The following is a 27,966-nucleotide window of genomic DNA, read 5'->3' as shown; positions in this document are numbered from 1 at the left end:
CATTTATGAAATGCTGGGTTCAATACCCAGTACCAAGAAATAAATTAATGTATATAAATTTATTTTTATTTTTTATGAGTGAGAGAGAGGGAGAAGTGGAGCACCAGGGCCTCCAGCTAGTGCAATTGAACTCCAGACATGCACCACTTTGAGTGCATATGCAACCTCACGCTTATGTCACCTGTGCGTCTGGCTTACATGGGACCTGGGAGTCAAACATGGTTCCATGGGCTTCACAGGCAAGTACCTAACCTCCTAAGTCATCTCTCCAGCCCTGAATTTTGTTATTTAATTTAATTTATCTATTTATTTTGGTTTTTTGAGGTAGGGTCTCACTCTGGCCCAGGCTGACCTGGAATTCACTATGTAGTCTCAGGTTGGCCTTGAACTCAGGGCAATCCTCCTACCTCTGCCTCCCAAGTGCTGGGATTAAAGGCATGTGCCACCATGCCAGGCTCTGAAATATTTTTTTTAAGATATCGGGGTTTTTTTAACATTTTATTTATCTATTTTATTTATTTATTTGAGACAGAGAGAGGGAGAGAAAGAGAGAGAGAGAGAGAGTGAGAGTGGGTGTGCCAGGGCCTTCAGGCACTACAAATGAACTCCAGACACATGTGCCAACCTGTGCACCTGGTTTATGTGGGACCTGGGGAATCAAACCTGAGTCCTTAGGCTTTGCAGGCATACAACTTAACCGCTAAGCCATCTCTCCAGCCCATTAAAGTTTTTAAAGTTTTTTTTTTTTTTTTCGATGTAGGGTCTCACTCTGGCCCAGGCTGACCTGGAATTCAGTATGTAGTCTCAGGGCGGCCTTGAACTCACGGCGATCCTCCTACCTCTGCCTCCAGAGTGCTTGGGATTAAAGGCGTGTGCCATCACGCCCAGTTTCCATGAATTTTTTTTTATTAAAATGTTTTCAGTGTACAAAGAATTAGGTTTCCTTGTGGTGGATTTCAAAGTTTTTGTTTCCTTTCCCACTCTTTCCTCCACCCATCCCAAAAATATCTTTTATCCATTTTATGAGACAAAAAAAAAGAGCTCAGAGAGGCTGTCATTATCCCAAGGCCACCCAGCCAGGACACAGCCTAGCAGAGATTTGAATTTAGGTCTTTGCTTCTCCCTTCCCCTTACAAATGTTTAGAGAGCCGGGCATGATGGCGCACACCTTTAATCCCAGCACTCGGAGGCAGTGGTAGGTGGATTGCTATGAGTTCGCGGCCACCCTGAGACTATAAAGTGAATTCTAGGTCAGCCTAAACTAGACCGAGACCTTACCTCGAGAACCCAAAATAAATAAATAAATAGCGGCAAAAATTTAGAGAGCCCTCCTACAGATCCCTACACACATCCGCATGCACATAACACTCCACACCTAACTGTGGAAAACTGTGGGCAGCTTCTGGGAAGGGCTGTTGATCAAAAAGCATCAGAGAATTGAAGTCCATCCAGAATCCATCCTAAACTCAGTGACTGTGTGATCCTGGGCAAGTCCTTTGGTTTCTCTAGGGTCAGCTAAATTGCTGTAAAATACAGAAACCCACCCTGGTTGCCTAGCAGGGGACTTCGCGGGCAAGGGGGGAGGAGTTGTCACTAAATAAATAAGCCTTCTGATTCTATCTGGCTCTGGGCACACCAGCACGGATACTGGGGGTTTCAAGTGAAAGGGACGCTTCAAGGCTCCGCAGCAAAAGACACAGAGCTGAGACTCTGCTACCAAACCCGTGCACGTGTGCATGCCACCGAACAAGGTCAAAGGGCCACAGGGCAGAGCCAGGATCCTCGGGAGCCCTAAAGGAGATGGCGTGGTCGAGGGCTAGGCGGTGAGTTTCTCCGTCTCTGGGGTAGGCGAGCCGTCGCTGGGCATCGCGGTCCACGGGGAGGAGGGCCCTCCCAAAGCTCCCGCCCTGGCTGGCCGCTGGGCCCAGGGCGGCGGCTGCTATTTCAGTGCGCGAGCTGGGGGCCACATCTGGGGTCGCGGGCGCGGTGCGGCGGAGGGGGCGTGGCCTGTCTGGAAAGGGGGCGTGGTCTGTCGGGAGAATGGGCGTGGCCAGTAGGGCGTGGCGTGGCGCCGGGGGCGTGGCGCAGGGCCCGGGAGGCCACGCCGCCATATTCGTTCCCGCCTGCGGCCCCGGGGCTCAGCCAGCATGAGTACCGCCGCCTTCCATATCTCCAGCCTGCTGGAGAAGATGACGTCCAGCGACAAGGACTTCAGGTGCGCGCCGCCCTGCCCCTACGGCAGCCCGGGCCTCCTTCCCGAGGGGGTCCTCCGACCCGGAGCCGGTCGGCCGCCCCTGCCCAGCGGAGCTCGGGGCTCCCTGCAGACCCCTCGGGGCCTCCTCTCCTGCCCCCCCCCACTTAACCCCCGCCCCGGCCTTGAGGCCCCGCCCCTCCCCCTCCGGGGCCTCCTCCCTCCTCGCCTGCGCCCTGTCGTCCTGGCCTCCACTTGGGGCGCCCCCAAGCCCTCCATCGAAGTCCTCTCTGAGCCCTCGCCTTCTTCTTGCTATCCCAGCGGCCGACCTCCTTAGGTTACCATTGAAACCAGCCCCTAACCCAGCACCAACTTCGCTGGGTCTCCCAAGTCTGTCGTTTTCTTGCCGTCTCCCAGCTCATCACCGCCCCCCACCCCAGTCCCTTCCCTCCCAAGGAAGGCTTAGGTTGAACCTGGTTTACTGGCATGGGGAAAAGTTGGGGTGGGAGCTTCCCTCGTGCCTTTTTTCCTGACACCCCCCCCCCCACGCAAAGCACGGTAGAACCACAAGAATGGAGTAGCAAAGAATGTAGGGAATTTCTGGTGCAGTCTCCCTCATCCAGAGACAAGGGGTTGACTCAAGTTCACAGAGCCGATTCTTTTCCCGCTAAGAAGGGCAAGACATCACACTGACTCAGTGAATATCTTGTCACTTTATCTGCTTTTTATAGCTATTGAAGGTTCGGAGGCATGAAGGCCCTGGGTGCAAGTGGCAAAGCTACGACTTGAAGGACCTAGGGTCCAAGTGCAGGTCTGTGTGATACAAAGGAGATCTTAGGAGGCTGTTTGAATCCAGCCTGGACAGGTGACGGAACTGAGAATTGCTCATGTGGTCTACCCCTGTCCTTCTCCTGTAACGTTCCTCAACGCTTTCCCAGAGCCCTCCACTCTGTCTAGTAGCGCCTCTGGGTCCTGGCTTCGGGTCCTGACTTCCATCACTTACTGTGTGACCAACTCCGCCCCTCTGAGCCTTAGCTTCTATTTCTGGTTGGTGTCTGTAGTGTGCTTAGGCAGCTGGTAAGTGCTTGACAAGTGAACGCTGCTGTGATTCTGTGACATTGGAAGTCTGCCCTTCTCCGCCCTCCATTTCTCTGGACCTGCACTAGTTAGCTGCTATTGCTAGATCCCACTTGTCACCTCTTTGGGATGCCTCTGGAGTCCTTGCAGAGCTAGGCACTTCTGTGTTTCTGCAGTGTCCCCTTTGATCTACAGAGCAGGACTGTGCTCCTGGACCATTGGGACTGTGAACTGCCACTGGTGGCCGGGAGCCCATGGAAGGGACATAGTAAATGCTCAGGGCCAGGTTCTTCCTATTCCCCAGAGGCCTGGAGGGGGTTCGTGCCTTGCCCAAGCTAAAGGGTCTTGTCTCCTAGGCCTTCTGTCTAGTCTCCAGAAGAGTACAAGGGCATTAGTCCTGCCAGCCAGGGCCCATGAAGCCCTTTTAGCCTGTCCCTTCTGGTGGCCTCGAGGACACTTAAAACCACCCTGAGCTTAGGAGAATGGTGTCTATTTTTAAAGTCTGAATTCCAGGGGACTGAGTCCCCACCAGCTGTCCAGGCGCTGTGTGGCCATTGGTTCCAGCGGAGTTGCCTCCAATATGACAGACAGCGGACTACTGCCTGTGGCACTTGGAGGGGAGTGACTGCGCCTCTGGGCCCAGGCAAAGGGAGGCAAGAGGCTGGGCTACTATAGCTCCAAGTCTGACAGAGAAAACCAGCAAACTTGAGACCGGGTGGGAATTTCCAAATTGTTTTGTGAAAGTGTAAGGGGAGCTTGGAGACCTGTCTGCGTGTTTATTCTCCCCCAGTTTTCGGTACATCCTCTCTGAACCTGTTTGTCTCATCTGCTTCACAGAAAGACCCAATTGTTCTATTAAAACCTCAAAGGTAAAAAGTGGTGGCGCATACCTTTAATCCCAGTACTTGGGAGGCAGAGGTAGGAGGATCATCGTGAGTTCAAGGCCACTCTGAGACTACATAGTGAATTCCAGATCAGCTTGGGCTAGAGTGAGACCCTACCTCGAAAAACAAACAAACAAAAAACCCTCCAAGGTAGCCAGGGTGTGGTGGCACATGCCCTTAATTTCAGTACTTGTGAGGCAAAGGTAGATGTCACCATGTGTTCAAGGCCAGCCTGGGATGAGAGAGTGAGTTTTAGGTCAGCCTGAACTAGTGTGAGACTCTACTTGGGTGTGTGTTTGTGTGTGTGTGGGGGGGGGGGGGACCTACAAGGATGCTATGGAAGAGAGGAGGGGTTCAAAGAAAATCCCCATTTTATTCATGGAAAAACTAAGACTGCGAGAGAAGGAGGTTGTTGTCCAAAATTTACTTTGTTGGTAAGAAAGGAAAGTGCAAGTTCTAAGCTAACGTGTTTACCCAATTACAACAACCCCTCCCCATACACTTACAACATGGCTTTCTTTGAGAGAGGGAAGTCTGTGGGAACTTGGGGGTGACTGGAGTACTGAGGCATATTTTATAGGTGTTGATTTCTGGGCTTAGGTTTCTACACAGCTGTTTGGCTGTAAGGTCTGTTCAGGGCTGGCTCTCTCCTGCCCTCCTTTCCTACCCTCACCCTGCCTCCAGGTGTTCTGCAGTCCTATTCTTTGCTGTGGAATGTCAAGAGATGAACTTGATTCCCCCACCCCTCTGTGTGTGTGAGAGAGAGAGAGAGAGGACAGAGAGAGGGGTTAACCAAACTTTCATTGCTGCACAGTTGAATGGTGCTGCAACGGAAGGATACAAAATACCCTGAAAAAATTCTCTTCAGTGAGCCAGGGGTAGGGTGACCCACGCACTCGGGAGGCAGAGGTAGGAGGATCACCATGAGTTTGAGGTCACCCTGAGACTACATAGTGAATTCCAGGTCAGCCTGGGCCAGAGTGAGACCCTATCTCGAAAAACAAACAGACAAATAAACAAACAAAAACTTCTAGGGAAATAAGCTGTGTTTAGGTGTGTATGTGTAGGGGGCTAGATCAAAGTGGTGAGTCATCCCTGTGGCTGGAACATTTGACCTAGATTCTTTTTTATTTTTTTATTTTTTTTTTGTTGTTGTTTGTTTTTTTTTAACTTTTTATTGACAACTTCCATATATATTGACTATATTCCACAATCACAATTCTTTTTTTTTTTCTCAATTTTTATTAACATTTTCCATGACTATAAAAAGTCTCCCATGGTAACACCCTCCCTCTCCCCTCATCTCCACTTTCCCCTTTGAAATTCCATTCTCCATCATATCCCCTCCCCATCTCAGTCTCTCTGTTATTTTGATGTCATGGTCTTTTCCTCCTCTTATGATGGTCTTGTGTAGGTAGTGTCAGGCACTATGAGGTCATGGGTATCCAGGCCATTTTATGTCTGGAGGGAGCATGTTGTAAGGAGTCCTACCCTTCTTTTGGCTCTTACATTCTTTCTGCCAACTCTTCTGCATTAGACCCTGAGCCTTGGAAGGTGTGATTGAGATGTTACTTAGTACTCCAGTCACTTCTTTCCAGCACCTGATACCTTCTGAGTGATACCAAAGTCACTGCCACCTGAAAAGAGAAGATTCTCTACCCAAAGTGAGAGTAGCGTTAATATAAGGGTATAAATATTAAGAGAAGTGCTTACTGGGCAGTTTGATAAGCATAGTATATACATTTTTCCAGACATTAGCAGATGTTACACCCCTAGGGCTCATGACTACTCCTATTTTAAGTTTTCAGTATCAGGGAGCAGGCCTCCAGTCCAATTAGAGGACAGTTGGTTTCCACCATGACAGATGTGCCACTGTTGCACCTGTTGGCTCATTTGGGCTGGCTGGCCAATTATAAGGCTTACAATGTCCATTGTTGAGTATCTTCACTGGTGGTATCTCTTTCTCCCATTGAACTACATGTAGAATGGCTTCTTCCAGCTTTCTGTCAGCCTAGATTCTTTTTTAAAATTATTTACTGGGGGGCTGAAGAGATGGCTTAGCAATTAAGGTGTTTGCCTACAAAGTCAAAGGACCTTGGTTCAATTCCCCAAGACCCACATAAGCCAGATGCACTAGGTGGCGCATGTGTCTGGAGTTCATTTGCAGGAGTTCATTTGCAGTGGCTGAAGGCCCTGGTGTGCCCATTCTCTGTCTCTCTCTCTCTCAATTTTTTTTTTTTTTTTTTTTGCAAAGGAGGTGGAGGAGAGAGAACAGGCATACCAGGGTTTCTTGCCGCTGCCAATGAACTCCAGATGCATATGCCACTTTGTGCATCTAACTTGACATAGATATTGGGGAATAGAATCCAGGCTGGAAGGCTTTGCAAGCAAGTACCTTTAACTGCCAAGCCATTTTCCTGGACCCCTGGTCTAAGTTCCTGATGGAATAAGACTTTGATAAGTAAAGAAGAAAGGGGATCAGAAGTCCCATCTTGAGCCTCCTGGAAACACATTCCCTGACTTGTCAAGCCTGCAGCAGAAAGACTAAAGTCTAGACCTCCTTGTGTGAACCTGCCTTGGCATGGAGGCAGACCAACACAGCCATACCACCCACTTCTTGCCTCCAGCCCAGCTTCTTGCCTTGTCTTAGCAGGTTCAGGCTAATCCAACTGTCCACATCTGACTCAGTCATAAGGTGTCTATTTGACACTCTGGTGTCCTCAAACAATCTGTTGCTTTGAGATGTGAATGGCATGATTTGCTATTTACTGAGTGCTCACCTTGGACATCCACCACCCCGTAAGACAGGCCCCTTATCACCCCCATTTTTCAGACAGGTAAACTAAGGCTCAGAGAGGGGAAGTAACTTGCTCAAGTTTACATTTGCATAAATGGCAGTGGCATGAGTCCCTAACCCTGAAGCCCTAAGGTCCTAGTTTGTCACCCTGTGGCAGTTGGTGTCACCAATACCCGTATTTCCTTTGGGTGGCCCAGCCCTACCCACAGTCCTAATGACTTACTTGAATCCTAGTATTGAGGTCTACTGGGGAACTCTGGAGACACTGCGCAAATGTTCCAGGCCTGGGTCCCACTGGGCAGATCCTCCTCCTTCCCTACCACAGGTTCATGGCCACCAGTGACCTGATGTCAGAGCTGCAGAAGGACTCCATCCAGCTGGACGAGGACAGCGAGCGCAAGGTGGTGAGAACACTGCTGCGGCTGCTGGAGGACAGGAGTGGGGAAGTACAGAACTTGGCTGTCAAGTGGTGAGTGTCGTTTGGGGTAATGGCAGGGAGAATCTCTGGACAGCTCCTGGGGGCCCCAGTAGTGTTGGACAGTGATTTTCAGCCAGGGTTCCCAAAAAGTAGAACCACAACCAAGGATTCAAGACTAAGGTTATTCCCAGCACTTGGGAGGCAGAGGCAGGAGGATCACCATTAGTTCAAGAGTTCAAGGCCACCCTGGGACTACATAGTGAATTCCAGGTCAGCCTGGGCTAGAGTGAGACGCTACCTCGAAAAAAAAAAAACAACCAAGAGTAAAACTAAGGTTATGTGAGAGGGAAGTCATCCCAGGAGGCTAGGAAGGGAAGTAGGGAAGTGAGGAGGTAGGAGAGAGAAGAAAGCCCATGACAGGACATGGGCAAGCAAATGGCCACTGTAGATTAGTTGAGCATTTTAAAAATTAACTTTTTGTGTTTTTTAAAAATATATTTTATTTATTTATTTGAGAGAGAGAGAAAGAGGTAGAGAGAGACAGAGAATGGGCATGCCAGGGCCTCCAGTCACTACAAATGAACTCCAGATGCATGTGCCACCTTGTGCAACTGGCTCACATGGGTCCTGGAAAGTCGAACAAGGATCCTTTGGCTTTGCAGGCAAGCACTTTAACCACTAAGCCATCTCTCCAGCCCTATTTTTTTTTTTTTTTTTTTTTTTAGTCAGGGTCTCACTAGGTAGTTCAGGCTCAACTTGAACTCAATATGTAACCCAGCTTGTCCTTAAACTCATGATGATTCTTTCTGTCTTAGCCTCCTTAGAGAGGACTAAGTTACAGATGTACACCACCAAGCCTGGCTAAGTTGCACATTGAGGCCTCGGGACCCAACATAAGACAACCCTGTTGGAGTTGCCCCACCTGAGGGAAAGAGAGAGGAGACCAGGGTAGGGTAGAGATGCATTCATTCCCTGGCACCTCAAAGCTGTAGGCTAAGGTGCTGGCAGATGAAGGCTGGGCTGGCCTGCATCAGAGTGGTATGGACTGAGAGGACATAGGAGTCAAGGGAGTAGGAACATGAGGCAGGCTTCAAAGGCTGTGTTTGGTTGTTCATCAATGCCTGAGGACCACTTGTGTACGGCAGCAGCTCTCAGCCTTAAACGCACAGTAAAATCACACAGGGCCAGTGTGGTGGTACACAGCTGTCATTCCAATACTCAAGGATGAGACAGGAGGATTCCAAGTTCCAGGCAAGACTGAGGTACATACTGAAAACTTCTCATAAAACAAAAAGGAAAGGAGTAATTTTTTAAATTCCACAATTATCCAGGCCTAGTGGCACATACCTTTAATCCTAGCAGTTCCAGGAGGCAGAGGTAGAGGAGGATCACTGTGAGTTTGAGGCTACTCTTGGGCTACAGAGTGAGTTCCAAGTCAGCCTGAGTTACAGTGAAACCCTGCTTCAAAAAAGGGGCTGGAGAGATTGCTCAGTGGTTAAGGCACTTGCCTGCAAAGCCTGAGGACCCAGTTTTGACCCCCTGGTATCCATGTAAAGCCAGCTGCACAAGGTAGCGCATACATCTGGAGTTCCTTTGCAGTGGCTAGAGGCCCTGGTGTGCCCATTCTCTCTCTCTCCCTCTTTCTCTCTCAAGTAAATAAATAATTTTTTAAAATATTTATTTGAGAGGGAGAGAGGGCACACCAGCACCTCCAGCCATTGCAAACGAACTCCAGATGCATGCGCCACCACCCCCCTCCCCGCCGCCTTGTGCATCTGGCTAACGTGGGTCCTGGAGAACTGAACTGGGATCCTTTGGCTTTATAGGCAAGCACCTTACTGCTAAGCCATCTCTCCAGCCCCAAATAAAATATTTTTTAAAAATAAAAGAAATAGGGTATGGTGTCACACACCTTTAATCCCAGCACTAGGGAGGCAGAGGTGGGAGGATCACTGTGAGTTCGAGGTCACCCTGAGACTACATAGTGAATTCCAGATCTGCCTGAGCTAGAGCGAGACCCTACCTCAGAAAAAAAAGGGGGGGGGGTTGGACAGTGTTTCTGAGGGTAACACCTGAAGTTGTTCTCTGGCCTCTACACACATGCACACACATATGCCCCCACACCACACCTGTGCATTGCATGCACAATTCTACTGCTAGACCATACCTGCCATCAATTAACTCTGACTCTAATGAACCAGAGGCCAGGTTTTAAACTATCACATGCATTGGTATGGCCTGGGTCCCCCTGTTAACACTGCAGCTCCTGATCCAGGTGACTTGCTGAGCCCTGAGATTCTGCATAACCTACCAGGTCTCCAGTTAACAGATGGTGCTGATCAGGCTTTCAGAGGCAGAGCTCCAAGACTCAGTTTGATGATCAACCTCACCAAGTGGAAACTGGCTAAACATGTACATTTTTAGGCACTACCTGGATCCCCCTTCTTACAATTACCTTCACATTGCTGGGACAAAACACCTTACCAAAAGCAGCTGATGAGAGAGAGAGGAAAGGGTTTTTTTGTTTTGTTTTGTTTTGTTTTGTTTTGTTTTGTTTGCTTGTTTGTTTAGTTTAGTTTTTTCGAGGTAGAGTATCACTGTAGTCCAGGCTGGCCAGGAATTCACTGTGTAGTCTCAGGGTGGGCTTGAACTCATGGAGATCCTCCTACCTCTGCCTCCCAAGTACTGAGATTAAAGGCATGCACCACCACACCTGGCTGGTTTGTTCTGTCTTATAGTCTTGAGGGGACATTTCAGTATGGCATGGAAAGGATGGTAGAGCAGAAGCTGGCCATCATTTCTTGCCACAGCAGCTGGCAGAAAGCAGGCAAAGAGTGAGCTAAGGGGCTGGAGAGATGGCTTAGCAGTTAAGCGCTTGTCTGTGAAGCCTAAGGACCCCGGTTCAAGGCTCGATTCCCCAGGACCCACGTTAGCCAGATGCACAAGGGGGCACACGTGTCTGGAGTTCATTTGCAGTGGCTGGAAGCCCTGGCATGCCCATTCTCTCTCTCCCCCCCCCCCACACCTGTCTTTCTCTCTCTGTCTGTCGCTCTCAAATAAATAAACAAAACAAAAAAAATTAAAAAAAAAAGAGTGAGCTAAGCGCTGACAAAGGGGAGGCTGGGCTTCACACTCAAAAGCCTGCCCCCAGCAACACACCAGCCAGGCCCTACTTGCCACATTGCCACCAGCTGAGGATCAAGCATTGAAAACACATGGGTTTATGGGGAACATCTGATTCACGCCATCATGCCCCTGAACCTGATACTCTGGGGTAGCCCAGCAGTCTAGTGAATGAGTACCCTGGGGGGATGCCAACACCTGCCCAGATGTCAGAACCATTGCTTTGCAACACTATGGGACCAAAGGATGAGATGCAAAACACAGGGGTGGGGGTGCCAGAAATGACCTTGTCATAGCCAGAGAGCAACTATTTTTTTAGTAAGTCAGAGTCCCCTGTTGAACTGGGTCTTTTCCTTAGTACTTGTGGCCCAGAAGCATGAAGGGACAGAGGGGCAGCTTGACTGAGGCCAAAGTGGAGCTTTTGGACTTTTCTTTTTCTACCTCATCCCTCCCAGCCTAGGCCCTCTGGTGAGCAAAGTGAAAGAGTACCAGGTAGAGACCATCGTGGACACCCTCTGCGCCAACATGCGCTCAGACAAAGAGCAGCTCCGGGACATTGCCGGCATTGGCCTTAAGACGGTTCTCTCAGAGCTGCCACCTGCAGCCACAGGTACCCAGGCCCTCGGGACTAGATGCTACTGAGTTTATAGTTGGGGGGAAAAACTGACTTAAGCTTACTCAGCTAGTAAGTAGTAGAGAATTCAGATCCGAATCATTTAAATTATTGGCTTTCTGTTAAGAATGCTTTCAGGGGGCTGGAGGGATTGTTTAGTGGTTAAGGCATTTGCCTGCAAAGCCAAAGGACCCAGGTTTGATTCTCCAGGACCCATGTAAGCCAGATGCACATGGTGGCACATGCGTCTGGAGTTCGTTTATGTGCCCATTCTCTCTCCCTCTTCCTCTCTCTCAAGTAAATAAATAAAAATAAAAAATAGAAAGAATGCTTTCAGGAGCTGGTTCCCAATCCTCTTGTCCCTGCTTCCTAAGTGTTGGGATCAGCCAGATGTGGTGGCACACACCTTTAATCCCAGCATTCGATAGAGAGGTAGGAGGATCACTGTGAGTTTGAGGCCTGCCTGGAACTACAGAGTGAGTTCCAGGTCAGCCTGGGCTAGAGTGAGACCCTACCTTGTAAAAAAATAGCCAAAAGAAGGCAAAAGAAAGACAACAACAACAAAAAAAGAACGCTCTCAGCTGCAAGTAAGGTGAGCTAACTCATGACAGCTTAAAGATGTGCCATATTATCTTTGATTTTCTTTCCTCCCTCCTCTCCTTCCTTCCTTCTCTTCTTTCCTTCCATCTGACAGTACTGGGGATCAAATCCAGGGTCCCCAAGTGTTCTGCCACTGATCTGCATTCTCAGCCCAGCCACTCCATTTTTTTTTTTTTTTTTCAACGTAGGGTCTCTAGCCCAGGCTGACCTGGAATTCACTGTGTCATCTCAGAGTGGCCTCAAACTCTCAGCGATCTCCCTACCTCTGCCTCCTAAGTGCTGGGATTAAAAGCTTGCGCCACCACGCCTGGCCAGCCACTCCATCTTTGTAGCTCAGTCTTAACAGGGTTGAATTCTTTGTGTCCTCTCCCTTTTATAGCTGGAAGTCCCCACAAGACTTCTACTTATATCTCATTGGCCAGAGCTGCTATCAACAAAGGACAGGGAAAGGATGTGTTCATGTCCATCTCCCTAGTAGAAGTGGGATATGGTGAGCCAGCGAGTATCTGAGGCCATCAGTTTGTCACTTCCCTACCTGACTTCTGTAGTTGCTTCAGACTCAGGGCCAACCTTAGACTACTGAAGGCCTGGCTTCCCTGGACTGCAAGCTTCCAGGGGCCATGGGTTCAGGAACACAGGCAGGGCAGAGGCCTTTCTCCCAGCCCAGGACCTCACCATGTCCACCTTGTGCCCTGTATAGGCTCTGGACTAGCCATCATTGTATGCCGCAAGATCACGGGCCAACTCACCAGTGCCATCGCCCAGCAGGAGGACGTGGCTGTGCAGCTGGAAGCTCTAGACATCCTCTCTGATATGCTGAGCAGGTGAATGAGGCGACTCAGGCAAGGAGGGAAGGGTCAGGGAAGGCTCCAATGCGTGGCCGGCATACCAGGCCCTGCACTTGGAGCTCCTTAACCACCCCGCAGCCCTGTGAAGGAAAGCTCCCTGGTCTCCATGGAGTAAGCTCTGAAAGATGTCATACCGTGAGCACCTGAACTGTGGCCAGGAAAATTCAGGTGCTAGATTGGTGTTGGGTGTAGGGGTTGTCTAGGGCCCGTTATTCCTAGGAAGGAGTTCGTGGGCAGGCATTAACCTGAATGTGGAATGGGGCATATTGCTCAGTGGTTAAAGGCACTCTGTTTTTAAAGCCTGCTGGCTTGGGTTCAGTTACCTATCCACCCACATAAAGCTGGATGTAAAAAGTGGTACAAGCATCTGGTGTTCAGTTTGCAGTAGCAAGAGACCCCGGAGTGCACATGCATAAACATGTGTAAATAAAACTTTTTAAAGCCTGAATGCTGCCAGATGTGGTAGTGCATGACTTTAATCCTAGCATTGGGAGGCAGAGGAAGGAGGGTCATGGTGAGCTTGAGGCCAGCCTGAGGCTACATAGTGAATTCCAGGTTAGCCTGAATAAAATAAAAATAAAATAAAAAGAAAATAAATAAATAACAATAATAAAATATAAAAGCCTGAATGTTGTAGTGCAGTATTCAAGATAAGCGCAGGACTTGTGGGTGCCCTGAGGGTTCTCCATTCCCTATGGTGGTAGTGGGGTGCTGTTGGAGCTCAGCCTTCAAGAAGGGCTTGGAAGGAGGTGGGGGTCTGGGCAGCAGGTCATGAGAAAAGAGCTGTTTAACTTGTCTACTTCCCTAGTGGAAGAAGGGGCTGGCTGGGATGTGGATGAGCCAGCCAGAAGCTCAGCCATAGGTTTGTCAGCTCCCCGAGGGCAGCAGACAGGGACACTCCTGTCCCCCAGCCCCCTTCCCCAGACTGCAAAGGCAGGAGAAAACAGGTCTCACGACTTGTTCAATGTGGTCTGAATGTGGAAAATGGTGTGGAAAGATACAAACTGAAGGCCTGGGCAAGGAACTGTGTTATGTAGGAGTTTTTTTTGTGTGTGTGTGTTGTTTGTTTTGTTTTTTTGAGGTAGGGTCTCTCTCTAGCCTAGGCTTACCTGGAATAATTCACTCTGTAGTCTCAGGGTGGACTTGAAGTCACAGCGATCCTCCTGCCTCTGCCTCCTGAGTGCTGGGATTAAAGGAGTGTGCCACCACACCTGGCTTCCTATTTTTTTAGGCTACCCACCCTAGACATGGGCTCTACCACTGAACAATCTTATAGGCTCTCTTTTTACTTTTTATTATGAGACAAAATCTCACAAAGTTTCCCAGGTTGACCTTAACTATGTAGCCCAGACTGGCTTTAACCTAGTAGTCCTCCTGCCTCAGCCTCCCAAGCAGCTGAGATCAAAGGACTGCACCACAAGGCCTAGTTTGGCTTCCATAGGCAGATGAATCTGGACTATCTGAAGGAGATGGTGTGGAGGCAACAGAGTCAAAGACTGGAAGATGACCCCAGGAGTCGTTTTAGGAACCAGGGGACAGACAGAGGGCTGAGGTAGAGAGCACTCCAGAAGCAAGTATATGGAATGGGAGGTGATGGATTCCATTTGGAGCATATTGAGGTATCTGGGAGGTGCCCACTCAGCCGTGATTTCCACTGGGGTAGATCCAGAGGCCAGGGCTTGTCCTGCAGGCCTGGCTTCCCAAACAAACCCTGTCAATAGTAGATGAACACATAAGTAAATAACCCCCTCGCCAGAGGGATCTGGGCCGGACACAGATCCAGGAGGGGAGGTCAGTGAGGGCTGGGAAGTGAGAGAAGAGGCCTCAAGACAGTAGGAAAGGACTCACCCTGGGCTGGTTTGCCAGTGAGGAAGGGAGCTGCTGGGACTAGCAGAAGCAGGGTTCTACCTGCACAGAAACCATTCCCTGGTATTACCACCTATCCAGAGGGCACTGGGGAGCCATGCCAGGAGTTAAGCAGAGGAGTAATCAGGTTAGTAGATCTTAGTGAGAAGGACAGACTTTGGGGATCACAGATATTGAGGCAAGCCCCAGGCTCTCAGAAACTCAGGATAACAGAGTCCCTATACCCATTCCCCAGTAGGGAAAGTTGAACCCCCGTCCTGCCCTTGTGTTTCTTGCTGAATGGCCTTGACAAGGCCCGGCTTCTTTTTCTGCTTTCCCTCCTGTAACAGTCCTCACTCCTTTCAAGTAGAGGGTGCCTCGCCATTTTCCCAGAGCCATGTATTATCATAGCTCTGGTGAGGCCCAGAAAGGATGGGATGGGACCTGGCCCAGGCTACCTGGCTGAGCGACCCTGCCTGATGCTCCCCTCTCCTCATTTCCCAGGCTGGGTGCTCCTCTGGGCACCTTCCATGCCAGCCTGCTACACTGCCTGCTGCCTCAGCTGAGCAGCCCACGCCTGGCCGTACGCAAACGGGCTGTTGGAGCGCTCGGCCACTTGGCTGCGGCCTGCAGCACTGACCTCTTCGTGGAGCTCGCCGACCATCTGCTGGACAGGCTGCCTGGCCCCCGGGCCCCCGCCAGCCCTGCTGCAATTCGCACCCTCATCCAGTGTTTGGGCAGCGTGGGCCGCCATGCCGGCCACCGCCTTGGTGAGGGGACGGTGGTCCAGGCAGTGATGGGACTAAGGCTCTGCGGTGGGATTTGGTTGGAGGGACAGGGCCCGAAGCAGACTGACCTTAGTCCCTGCGCAGTGTAGGTTTCCTGAACAGTGGCTTGGATCAGTCATTTATGTGGCCTGGAAGCTCAGGAATAATTAATTGCAAGTTATGCCTCCAAACCATTAAATAAAATGTCTTCTAGCCTCCTACTTTGACAGGTATACCTTAATAATTTGTGAGCCAGGTTTGGACTTAAAAATATATATATATATTGAGGGTAATATACATTTAACCACACTGCTCGCATTAGCGTAATTTGGCCTCTACACACAATGATGGACCCTCACCACAGTCATCCCCTCCATTTCCTGGACTCTGTAGCCCACCCACCTCCTGTCTTGCCCCAGGCACCTCTGCATGCCAGGCACCTTGAGCAAGTGTTCCAAGCGAAAGCAGGATAGTAATAGGCAATTAGCACAGTCAACCTCTTTCAGTTCCTGGTTCTCACCATAAAGGGTCCAGCCAGCAGCTAATCCTTGGACACTCCTTGTCGATGGATCTGAGCAATCAGCCTGAACAGGCTGACAAGTCTCAGGGTTGGTAGGGTTGGAGTTCCAGGGACCCAAATAGAGTCTAGAAGGGGTATTGGGAATCTCCCTGTAGCATGTTCCATCTTGTACAGTGATCCTAGGGATCAGACAGGGGTCCCTCTCTTGCTTGATGGTGAGAGAAGTACTGCCTCCTCCTCATTCTCCCACCTGGGGTACACACCTTTGGTCAAAAGCATGGTCCAAGCGGTGGTTTGATAAGACGTTCTACTTACCACATGCCCGCTCTGTGTGGAGACTACTCTGTCAGCATCACGTCGTTAATAGGTCTATGTACTGTGATGACTAGTAGACTGAGTCAGGAAGTCTCATGAGCTGCCCACAGCCCTATGATACAGAGCAGCCAGGCTAGACCCTAGTCTGCTGACCCATGAAGCCTCTGAGTTGGATTTGCCTTGTATGGCCAGAGCTACACGTGTAGAGTCAGGCTGATCACTGTGGGCTAGGGGACCTCAGGAAGGTCTGGCCACTTCATTGACCCTCTTTGGCCCTGCAGGGGCCCACCTGGACCGCCTGGTGCCCCTGGTGGAGGAGTTCTGCAACCTAGATGACGATGAGCTTCGGGAGTCCTGCCTCCAGGCCTTTGAGGCTTTCCTGAGGAAGTAAGTGCCGCAGCTGGAGGACAGGACGGGGCCCAGGGAGCTTGTTGGGGAGCTGGAGGACAGCAGTCAGTTCTTGGGACCCATCTTTGAGCCCCACCCCAACCCTGCCCTGCTGAGGTCCAGCAGAGCCGTCTCCCCTGTCCTGTTTCACAGGAGCCCCAAGGAGATGGATCCTCACGTAGCCAATGTGACCAGCCTTTGCCTCCAGTATTTGAAGCATGACCCCAACTATAACCACAATAGTGATGAGGATGAGGAGCAGATGGAGACGGAGGACAGCGAATTCAGTGAGCCAGGTGGGTGGAACCTGTCATGTGGGACAAGGTAGAGGTGGGCACAGCGGCCAAAGGCAGGGCTCTCTGGCTGTACAGATCACAGAAGAAAGGCAGTACAGTCAGTAACCTTGGGTCCATGTCCACATTTTCAACCAAAATACTGGGGAAAGACATTTCAACATATACAAGCTTTTCTTCCCCTAGTCATTCTCTAGACCGTAAGGCGTAACACCTAGTTTTACATTGTGTCAGATGTTACAAGTACTTGGAAATTATTTAACGTGTAGGGGAAGTGCATGGGGTCAATGCAAATACTAAGCCATTTTATTATAGAAGGGCTTGAGCATCTGTGGATTCTAATATCTAAGGGGGGAGTCCTGGAACCAGTCTTCCACAGCTAACTAGAGATTATTGTCCCCCACAATGACCCTGAAAATGCAGGTGTGATTGTTCCTGTATCTCAGACAAGGAAACCAAGATTGAAAAGACATTGGTTTAGGAAGTGGCCTAGTAGGGCCTCTAGCCAGCTCTGACAGACCCCCAAACTTCCATATTTTATAAGTGGCTTTTGGAACATAATGCTTTGAGCCCAGCAAGGGGGAAATTAGAGGTGGAAAAATGGGCACTGTGGAGGAAAATAGGTCTGGATGGGGGTAGTAGACATGGTGGCCTCTTCCCTCTGAGCCTAGGGTCTTCTCCATCACTCATTTTCAGGACAGAGGCACCCCTGGACCATAAATGCAAGGTGCAGATTGTGACAGGGGACTTAAGGACTCATAGGGACTTGAAACAAGATGAGGTGGAGCTTTGAATGTCTCGCCAGGGAATTGGACTTTTCTTTTGCCCTGTTTCTTTAGGGGCGGGACAGCGTCTGTTAGAGGGAACATCTGCTGAGTTGACCAGTGGGCGAGGCCCACCAGGTGCTCTGAGAGTCTGAGTTGTCAACACAGTGGCATGATAGGAACACCTGTTCTTAGATTCTGGGCCAAGGGGTGCCCCTCGGTAGACCACCTCTCTCTGATCCTCATGCATGTACCCCTGGTGAGATTGGTGGGCCTCATGGGTCTGTATCAGCTCTACAGTTTCCTACCTGTTGTGCCCTTAGGAGAGTTATTCTGTTAGCCTTGGGCTTGGCATCTGTAAGATGGACCTCCTTTTCTGAGGCGGTGGTAAACTCAGTGGTCCATAGAGTAAGAAGCTATGCAGACACATCCTTTCTTTGGTGTTGGTTTGCTGCTCAGACACCTTCTAATTGGTTCCCTTGAGAGACTGAGGTTGGGTTTAAGGAAGAGGCCACACAGGAAGGTCTCCCTTCTCTTCTGAAATCTTAGTAAGTCAAGCAGCACACAGCCAGGCCTGAAGCCAGAGGATGGACTTGGACCCCTCAAATACTTTGTCTGGGTCTCCACTGAAGACTGAAAGTCCATTTAATCCTTTTCTGGGAGGAGGGAGGACATAGTCTTACAATGTAGCCCAAACTGGCCTTGAACTCTTAATCCTTCTGCCCCTGCTTCCAAAGTGCTGGGATCAGCTGGGCATGGTGGTGCACACCTTTAATCCAAGCACTAGGGAGGCAGAGGTAGGATGATCGCCATGAGTTCGAGGTCACTCTGAGACTACATAGTGAATTCCAGGTCAGCCTGGGCTAGCATAAGGCCCTACCTTGAAAAAACAAAAAATAAATAAACAAACATGTGCTAAGGTGTGAGCCACCATGCCTGGTCCATTTTTTCCTTGGTCTAGTAGCAGAGGGATCTGTCCAAATGTTCCCTAATGTGGGGCAAGCCACCTCTGTGTGTAGACCCCAGTTCTGTTAGCTCCACAATGAGAAATAATCTCTACCCCACAAGGGTGTCAAGAGGCTGAAATGAGATCATGGGTTTGAGGGTTCAGGTGCCACACAGCACTCAGCAGGTGTTCACTAAAGCTGAGTGCCATTCCTCGTAGGGTGTAAATACTGATCTTTGGAAATTGAAGCCCAAGGCCTAGCTTCTGCTACTTTTTCCCGAGCTAGAGACAAGGACTCCATGTGTGTCTTATTCCTGCCCCAGAGAGCGAGGACGAATACAGTGATGATGACGACATGAGCTGGAAGGTGCGCCGGGCAGCGGCCAAATGCCTGACAGCTTTGATCAGCTCACGGCCTGACCTGCTGCCCGACTTCCACTGCACCCTGGCACCCGCGCTCATCCGCCGCTTCAAGGAACGGGAGGAGAACGTCAAAGCAGACATCTTTGGGGCTTATATTGCGCTGCTGCGACAGTCACGGCCCCCTAAGGGATGGCTGGAGGCGGTAGAGGAGCCTACCCAGACCAGCAGCAACCTCCACATGCTCCGGGCACAGGTGGGCTAGCTTACTCACCCTCCCACCGGCTCACACCCCTCCATCCTTCCACCCTCTCATCCCCCCATCCTGCACCCACCACGGTGTGTAATGAGCACCTGCCGTGTGCCTGGCCTGGATGCTAGATGCTGGAGTACAGTGAGAGACGTTCAGACAACCCCCCACCCCCGCCCCAAGTCTGCACAGCAGTGTCTCAGGACATTCAGACAACAACATGAGCAGGGCCTCCAGGAGTAAGGAGTTGTTTCAATCTAAGAACAAGCAAAAGCCGAGGGAGGGGAGTGATATGGTCTAGTCCACTTCGAGAAAGCTCCTTCTGGCTACTGGGTGGGAACTGGATTGTCACTGGGAGGAAGTCGCACTAGAATCATTGTAGCTGTGTAGGTGACAAGAGATGGTGCCTTGAGTTCAGTGCTAGCAGAGGGACCAAGAGGAATGGTCAGGCACCAAAAGTAGGTTTTGGGGTGAACCATTGGGTCTTGCTAATGATGGGCTGGATATGTCTGGATCAGGCAAGTTATCACTTGGCTTCCATGTCCCCGGGGATGGGGGACTAGAGAGGCTGGGACTTACAGACTTCTGCATGTTGAAGTCCTCATTGGATGACTGTAAGTAGTAAGTTTCCTTTTACCATAACACAATTACAGAGGCTGGGCCCTAATAAGAAAAAAGGCTTATATAAAGCCAAGCATGGTGGTGGCATGCCTTTAACCCTGGTGTTATAGAAGCTAAGGTAGGAGGGTCTCCATGAATTTGAATTCCATAAACTACAAAGTGAGTTACATACCAGCCTAAGCTCAAGTGAGACTCTACTTCAAAAACCAAAAGAGGGCTAGATGGTTTAGTGGTTAAGGTACTTGCCTGGGAAGCCTAAGGACCAGGTTTGATTCCCTAGTACCCTTATACCCCAGATACACAATGTGGCACATGCATCTGGAGTTCCTTTGCAGAGGCTGGAGGCCCTGGCATGCCCATTCTCTGTCTCTGCCTCTCTCTCTGCTTGGAGTATACATAAATAAAAACATTTTAAAAATGAAAAAGAAGCTAGGCATGGAGGCCCATGCCTTTAATCCCAGCACTTAGGAGGCAGAGGTAGGAGGATTGCTGTGAGTTCAAGGCCACCCTGAGACTACATAGTGAATCCCAGGTCAGCCTGGACCAGAGTGAGACTCTGCCTTGAAAAAAAAGAAAAAGAAAAAAGGGAGGAGGGGAAGGAAGAAAGGAAGGCAGGCTTTTGAAACACAAAGTCCAAACAGCATGGTAGTTGCCCTGTTGAGAACTCCCCATGGCACTTGGTAGATCATGCAGGATTGAGAGATCCCTAGTGAGACTGAAAGCTAGAGCAAGGAGAAATCTAGCCAAATACTTTCTTTTTCTTTCTCTTTTGGTAATAGCTGTCTTAGAATCAAGTCTCATGAGAACTCAGTTCCTCCAGAGACCTGCCACTAACGTTTTAAAAAATATATTTTACTTTTTTTTTCCTTTGAGGTAATTTTTAAAATTATTATTATTTGAAAGAGAGAGAGAGAGAGGCATATAGAGAAAGAGAATGGGCATGCCAGGGCCTCCAGCCACTGCAAACTCCAGATGCATGTGCCACCTTGTGCATCTGGCTTGTGTAGTTACTGGGGAATTGAACCAGGGTCCTTAGGCTTCACAGGCAAGCACCTTATCTACTAAGCCATATCTCCAGGCCATTTAATTAATTAATTTATTTATTAGAAAAAGAGAGAGAATGGATGTGCCAGGGTCTCTAAACACTGCAAATGAATTCCAGACACATGCACCACCATGTGCATCTGGCTTACATGGGTCCTGGAGAGTCAAACCTGGGTCCTTAGGCTTTGCAGGGAAGCATCTTAACCACTAAGCCATCTCTCTAGCCCTCTATTCTTTTTTTAAGAAGTAACTTTCCTCCTTTTTGGAGAAGTAATTCATTTCTTACATGTGCCCGTGTGTGTGTGTGTGTGTGTGTGTGTGTGTGTGTACATGTTCATATATGTATGGTGGACATGTGCATGGGTGCGTATGTATATGGATGCCAGTTTCGATTTGGGGTGTCTTTCTTGGTTGCTGTTTAGGAAGCAGGGTCTCTCACTTGAACTGAAGGCTTGCTGATCCAATTAGTCTAGCTGGCCAGCTAACCCCCAGGGATCTCCTCTCTCAACTTCCTGAGCACTGGAATTACGGATGGGCTGCCATGCCCACCTTGTGTTGATACAGGTGTTGGGGATTTAAACCCTGGTCTTCACATTTGTGCAGCAGGTGCTTTGTCACTGAGCCCCCTTTATCCTCAGCCTGCTCATTTCACTTTTTTTTTTTTTATAAAATTTTTTTTAAATTTATTTATTTGAGAGCAATAGACACAGAGAGAAAGACAGAGGGAGAGAGAGAGAATGGGCGCGCCAGGGCTTCCAGCCTCTGCAAATGAACTCCAGATGCGTACGCCCCCTTGTGCATCTGGCTAACGTGGGACCTGGGGAACCGAGCCTCGAACTGGGGTCCTTAGGCTTTACAGGCAAGCGCTCAACCACTAAGCCATCTCTCCAGCCCTCATTTCACTTCTTAAAGGTCTTACCATCTCTCGGTGCCATAGCACCATGGCGCAAGCCTCACCACATGATATCCTTATCCATATCCTTGTGGGATTCAAGGCATATCCAGACTGTAGCAGATACCCAGGGTGAGCCACCAGGTAGGCAGATATAGATGCTAGTGTCCTTAGTGTCACTGGAGTCAGGAGTGCTTTGGGGAGACTAGTGTTCCTGTGGTGGGGTCATCCAGGCCTCTGCTTCCTCCTCATAGGGATAACAGTGACAACCAGGATGCCTGGGTGACCTTGAGCCACTTTCTTGTCTGCTCCTTGAAGTTGGACACGGCAGTCTTCCTTACCTCCAGAGTCAGAGTGTTGGAACCATGTGACTGGTAGAGCGTGTGATGGGTGCTGGGAAGGTGTCCTGTCCACGCTGGTGTCCTCCCTAAAGAGGCAACTAGGGAGGTTTCTTGGCCCATCCCTGATCTCCCGTCCCATCCACAGGTGCCCTTGGTGATGAAAGCTCTGCAGCGGCAGCTTAAGGACCGGAGCATCCGGTCCCGCCAGGGCTGCCTCAGCCTCCTCTCCGAGCTAGCAGGTGTCCTCCCTGGCAGCCTGGCAGAGCACATGCCTGTGTTGGTATCAGGTAGGCCAGACTGTAGCCAGCTATCTGCTCTCCTGGTCTCTTTGGAACCCAGACCCCAGCTCACTGTTGAGGCCCCAGTCCCTGAGAGGCTGGGCCCAGACATGGGCTGAGCTCTATGCAGCAGTCCACAGTGGCTCTCCACTATCCGCAGGGACAAGGCTGGTTCCAGGCCTACTTGTGACTCCCAAGTGAGTCCTGGCCTGGTTTCCCTCAGCCCTGGCCACTAGTCAAGTTGTGACCTCTGGAAACTTTTATGTAAGAGCTTGGCTGCTTAGTCCAGCTCAGACACCTGTGCTTATTGTATCCCTACCCCAAATTCTCAGCCCTTTAACCTTTGTATCCACACCCAGGCATTGTCTTCTCACTGGCCGACCGCTCCAGCTCCTCCACTATCCGGATGGATGCCCTAGCCTTCCTGCAGGGGTTGTTGGGCACAGAGCCAGCCGAAGCCTTCCACCCACACCTGCCCACCCTTCTTCCCCCTGTGATGGCCTGTGTGGCTGACTCTTTCTACAAGGTGGCGTCTGAGGCACTACTGGTGCTCCAGGAGTTGGTGCGGACCCTGTGGCCACTGGACAGGCCTCGGGTGCTAGACCCTGAGCCATATGTTGGAGAAATGTCCACAGCCACTCTGGCACGACTCCGTGCCACTGACCTGGACCAGGAGGTGAAGGAGCGGGCTATCTCCTGCATGGGCCATCTTGTGGGTCATCTGGGTGACCGGCTGGGGGATAACCTGGAGCCCACATTATTACTTCTCCTGGATCGCCTGCGGAATGAGATCACCCGGTTACCCGCTGTCAAGGCACTGACACTGGTGGCTATGTCTCCATTGCGTCTTGACCTGCAGCTCATCCTGGCTGAGGCACTGCCCATTCTAGCTTCCTTCCTGCGCAAGAACCAGCGGGCATTGCGGCTGGCCACACTTGCTGCCCTGGATGCTCTGGCTCAAAGTCAAGGACTTGGCCTCCCACCACCCGCTGTACGGGCTGTGCTGGCTGAGCTACCAGCTCTGGTCAGTGAGAGCGATATGCACGTGGCTCAGCTTGCTGTGGAATTCCTCACCACGGTGACCCAGGCTCAGCCGGCCTCTCTGGTGGAGGTCAGTCGACCGGTTCTGGCAGAACTGATGCGGTTGCTACACTCGCCCCTGCTGCCTGCTGGTGTGCTAGTGGCCACCGAGGGCTTCCTGCAGGCACTGGTGGGGACCCGTCCCCCATGTGTGGACTACGCAGATCTCATCCACCTGCTCACCGCACCTGTTTATGACCAGGTTGGGGACGGGGGACCATGCCTGCACAAGCAAGTATTCCACTCACTGGCCCGGTGCGTGGCTGCCCTCTCAGCTGCCTGTCCTCAGGAGGCTGCAGGCACTGCCAGCCGCCTTGTCTGTGATGCCAAATCACCCCACTCAAGCACAGGAGTCAAGGTCCTGGCATTCCTGTCTCTGGCTGAGGTGGGCCAGGTGGCTGGACCAGGTCCCCAGCGGGAGCTGAAGGCAGTACTTTTGGAAGCCCTGGGGTCTTCCAGTGAGGACGTGAGGGCTGCAGCCGCCTATGCACTTGGCCGTGTAGGCGCTGGCAACCTGCCTGACTTTCTGCCCTTCCTGCTGGCACAGATTGAGGCTGAGCCCCGGCGGCAGTACCTACTGCTGCATGCACTCCGGGAGGCCCTGGGAGCCGCCCAGCCCGACAGTCTGAAGCCCTATGCTGAGGACATCTGGGCACTGCTCTTCCAGCGCTGCGAGGGTGCAGAGGAGGGCACCCGGAGTGTGGTGGCTGAGTGCATTGGGAAGCTGGTTCTTGTGAACCCTCCCTTCCTTCTGCCACGCTTCCGGAAACAGCTTGCGGCAGGTAAGGGCAGAGCTGGCCCAGCATGTAGGTAGGTACTTGGCCCTTAAGCATCCATGCATCTCATGGAGCATGAGCCATTGCAGATCACTGGGGATGAGAGGCATGTGTCTAAACGGCAGGAAAGGAGCCACACCGGAACACACAGTGGTGCCCAAGACTTAAAGGCTTCCTCCTACAGGGCTTCTGGGACAGGGGTCACAATCCATGCTATATTCCTGTTGCAGATAACCCTCTCGTCTTTGTTTTTGAGATGGACACACTGTGCAGTGTAGACTGGCATCAAACTCATGATGATGCCCCTGTCTCAGCTTCTTGAGTGCTGGGATGACACATGTGCACTATCATGCCAGTTTTCATTATTTAGTTTTTGGAAGTAGGGTTTCACTCTAGCCCAAGGTGACCTGGAATTAGTCTCAGGGTGGGCTCGAACTCATAGCAATCCTCCTACCTCTGCTTCCTAAGTACTGAGATTAAAGGTGTGCACCACCTCACCTGGGTAATTATTTATTTATAATTTATTTGTGGGGGGGGTTCAAGGTAGGATCTCACTGTAGCCCAGGCTGACCTGGAATTCACTATGTAGTCTTAGGGTGGCCTCATACTGACAGCAAACCTCCTACCTCTGACTACTAAGTGCTGGGATTACAGGTATGCACCACCATGCCCAGATTTTTTAAATTAAATAAGCATTGTGTATTAGTAGGACTATTGTGAGGGAGCTGAGAGAATACACTGAAAAATACAGTGTATTATCAGTACAAGGGCAGGTCTTCCTCTATGGTCCTGGTGGTGGTTGGACCTGCACTGAGAACCAGCCTCCTACTCTGCCAGCTGTGGGAGAAAGAGCTGGGATACTCAAGACGGCTGTAGGAAATGGTCACATCGACTGGGTGTGGGGGGGGGGGGGTTGGTTCTCAGGTGGGGAGAGGGTACACTTCTGTGTCATACTGCACAGGCCCCCAGGCTGTCCTGTGCCACAACCTACTTTTGTCTCATAGGTCAGCCACACACGCGGAGCACAGTCATTACTGCAGTCAAGTTCCTTATCTCAGACCAGCCGCACTCCATCGACCCCCTCCTCAAGAGCTACGTTGGTGAGTGCCCCGATGCCCAACCTTGCCCCCCCCCAATCCCCTGAGCTCAGATTTCTTACACATTAGCCAAGGAGCACTTGGCACTTGAAGACCCTGCACCTTGTGATGGTCAGCAGGGCCCAGCTCTGAAGTAAGATCTGTATTCTGCTGGGTGTGGTGGCACATGCCTTTAATCCCAGCACTCAGGAGGCAGAGGTAGGAGGATCGCCCTGAGTTTGAGGCCACCCTGAGACTACACAGTAAATTCTAGGTCAGCTGAGCTGGAGCAAGATCCAACCTTAAAACTGCCTCCCCCTCAAAAAAAAATCTGAATCCAAATACTTACGCTACCTCTGAATTTCATGCCCCTTCTCACTGCTATGTCTCATTTCCTCATCTGTCAAATGGGCATGTGAAGGTTGTCTTGGAGGTGCTGTAGGCTATTTAGGGAGAAGGTGCTCCTTAAAGGCACTGACTATGGAAGTGGAGAAAAAGCCTGAACTGGCAAACCTCTACATGGCCCCATGTCAGGGGCCTTGGCTGGTGAGGCCTTCATGAGAGGCCAAGTGAGCACTCTGCCCGCAGAACCAGGTTTCAGAGCCTGGAGCCAAGTCTCTCATGGGACTGCAGCAGAATCTCAGCTCTCCTTATCCTGGCAGGGCAGCCCCATGAAATACTGAGAGGGATTGGAGCTTGCTAGCCTTGGGTTCAAATTCTGATTTACGAGCATGAGTGAAGGTGCCAATCCACCTATCGTGGGCATGTGAAAGACCAAAAGGGGTGATATGACCAGTCTGAATGGTAAACATATCTTGAAGTGATGGGCGGATCCTTGTAGCAGCTTCATCCCGTGCCCCAGTGTGGCAGGCCCCTCCATGACTGAACTGTCATGACTGCCTTCCCCAGGGGCCACCACTGGTATGTTTTGGTTTTGCCTTACTATGTTTTCTGTTTGTTTGAGACAGGGTCTCATGTGGCCCAGGCTTGCCTCAAACTCACTTTATAGCTAACAATGACAAATGATCCTTCTGCTTCTACCTCCCAAGTGCTGGGCTACAGATGTGGACCACCCCAGGTTTTGCTGTAGTATGTTTGAATCTTAGTTATTTTTTAGCAGTCTCTGATTTGGGTACCACACTGTGCTCTTTTATTAACTCATCACAGTTAATTGTCTCAGTCCAACATGGTATATAGCACTGACTCCATTGTAACAGATGAAAACACTGAATCCCCAGGCTGTGTTCTCAGAGGAAGCCAGTATGGTACAGTGACAAGGGCCCAAGGTCCCCAGCACTAGGACTCAGTCCTGCTCACCTGGGAGAATCCAGTTCCTTTGAATATGTCACATCAGGAGTCATGGATGTGTGTGATGGTCACTGGGTTCATGTGCTGTGGTGGAGATAGTCATGTTTCTGTACTCCAGAGTTACGTGTCTGCTTGGAAGTTGAAGGTCAGTGATAGAGAGTGTGCTTAGTGTGTGCAAGGCTGTGGGTTCCATTCACAGCACCAAAACAAAATAAAGAAAGTTCTCATTTTTCTCCATTGGAGTCTATTTATTTATTTATTAGTCTGCATATAACCTCTTTCTCCTCTAATTTCTGTCTCTGGGTTTAGCATTGTCTCTTCTTGCCTGAATCTATAATCACTGTGTTATCTGTACCATGGTAACCACCTTCTAATTTCACTGTTCCTCCTGTATTTGTGAGTTTGCATTCTACTTTTTTTTTTTTTTTTTTTGCGCCATACGTGGTGATGCACACCTTTAATCCCAGCACTTGGAGGGCAGAGGTAGGAGAATCACCGTGAGTTTGAGGCCAGCCTGAGACTAAGCCTGGGCTAGAACGAGAACTTCCTTCAAAAAAAAAAAAAGTGTAATTATTTTTGTGTGTGTGTGTGTGTTTTATTTTTTCAAGGTAGGGTCTCACTATAGTCCAGGCTGTCCTAGAATTCATTATGTAGTCTCAGGCTGACCTCAAATTCATAGTGATCCTCCTACCTTTGTCCCCTGAGGGCTGGGACTAAAGATGTGCACCACCACGCCCGGCTAAAAGTTTAATTTTTTATATAAATATTTTATTATTTATTTGAGAAAGGAAGAGGCAGATAGAAAGAGAGAGTGGGTTGCCAGGGCCTCTAGCCATTGCAAACAAACTCCAGATGCATGTACCACCTTGTACATTTGGCATTATGTGGATACTGGGGAATTGAACTTGGGTCCTTAGGCTTTGCAGACAAGTGCCTTAACCACTGAGCCATCTTTCCAGCCCCAAGGAGTTTTCTTTTTTGCTATTTACTTAGTTATTCCTCATTCCTGTTAGGTCATTATAGACTTGGGGGTTTCCATTTCATTCCACAGGTGATGGTCTGTTATGGTTCACAACTGCCTTCTGTTCCACCTAGCACCCAGAGTCACCCAACCTTCCCTTTCCCTGTCTGTAGCTCCTTTGCCATCGTGAGAAGTCAGCTCCCCTGTATACCAAGTTCATCTCATTTGCTTAGTCCTGAGATAACAGTCACCTGAGAATGCAGCCCTGAAGTCCCAACACCTTCAGGAAATTGTTTTGGTTTTGAATAGTTTTAGGTGATTTCTTTAGTGGTAAGAAACCTCTATGCTGGTATTGATTTAATTTGTTTACTTATTTTGGCCCTAGATGGGACTAGGCTGGTGTTCTAGCACTGAGCTACACCATCAATCCTCATTCCTTTTTTGTTTTCAGACAAGCTTTGTCTAAATTGCCCAGGATGGCCTTGAACTTGTGATTCTCAGGCTTCAGCCTGAGATTTAAAGCTCTGAGGCTGGAGAGATGGCTTAGCGGTTAAGCGCTTGCCTGTGAAGCCTAAGGACCCCGGTTCGAGG

The 27,966-nt window shown here is 50.2% G+C and overlaps 1 protein-coding gene across 1 annotated transcript in view; it reads left to right on the top strand.

Annotated features, from left to right (window-relative positions):
* Positions 1 to 2,088: 2,088 nt before the first annotated feature.
* Positions 2,089 to 27,966, top strand: part of Cand2 (cullin associated and neddylation dissociated 2 (putative)) — a 34,422-nt gene continuing 8,544 nt past the window's right edge. Inside the window, exons 1-11 of the mRNA XM_004651584.2 lie at positions 2,089 to 2,215; positions 7,275 to 7,418; positions 10,946 to 11,100; positions 12,404 to 12,527; positions 14,901 to 15,166; positions 16,280 to 16,385; positions 16,539 to 16,681; positions 18,712 to 19,004; positions 22,042 to 22,183; positions 22,534 to 24,036; positions 25,035 to 25,130. Coding sequence (XP_004651641.2) covers positions 2,148 to 2,215; positions 7,275 to 7,418; positions 10,946 to 11,100; positions 12,404 to 12,527; positions 14,901 to 15,166; positions 16,280 to 16,385; positions 16,539 to 16,681; positions 18,712 to 19,004; positions 22,042 to 22,183; positions 22,534 to 24,036; positions 25,035 to 25,130 — 3,040 coding nt within the window. The 5' untranslated portion in view covers positions 2,089 to 2,147. The remainder of the gene's footprint in view (positions 2,216 to 7,274; positions 7,419 to 10,945; positions 11,101 to 12,403; positions 12,528 to 14,900; positions 15,167 to 16,279; positions 16,386 to 16,538; positions 16,682 to 18,711; positions 19,005 to 22,041; positions 22,184 to 22,533; positions 24,037 to 25,034; positions 25,131 to 27,966) is intronic.

The sequence above is a fragment of the Jaculus jaculus genome, chromosome 14 (genome assembly GCF_020740685.1).
Source record: "Jaculus jaculus isolate mJacJac1 chromosome 14, mJacJac1.mat.Y.cur, whole genome shotgun sequence".
NCBI lineage: Eukaryota > Metazoa > Chordata > Mammalia > Rodentia > Dipodidae > Jaculus > Jaculus jaculus.
Note: the sequence above shows the minus strand (reverse complement) of the source record. Positions and strands in the feature narration are given on the sequence as shown.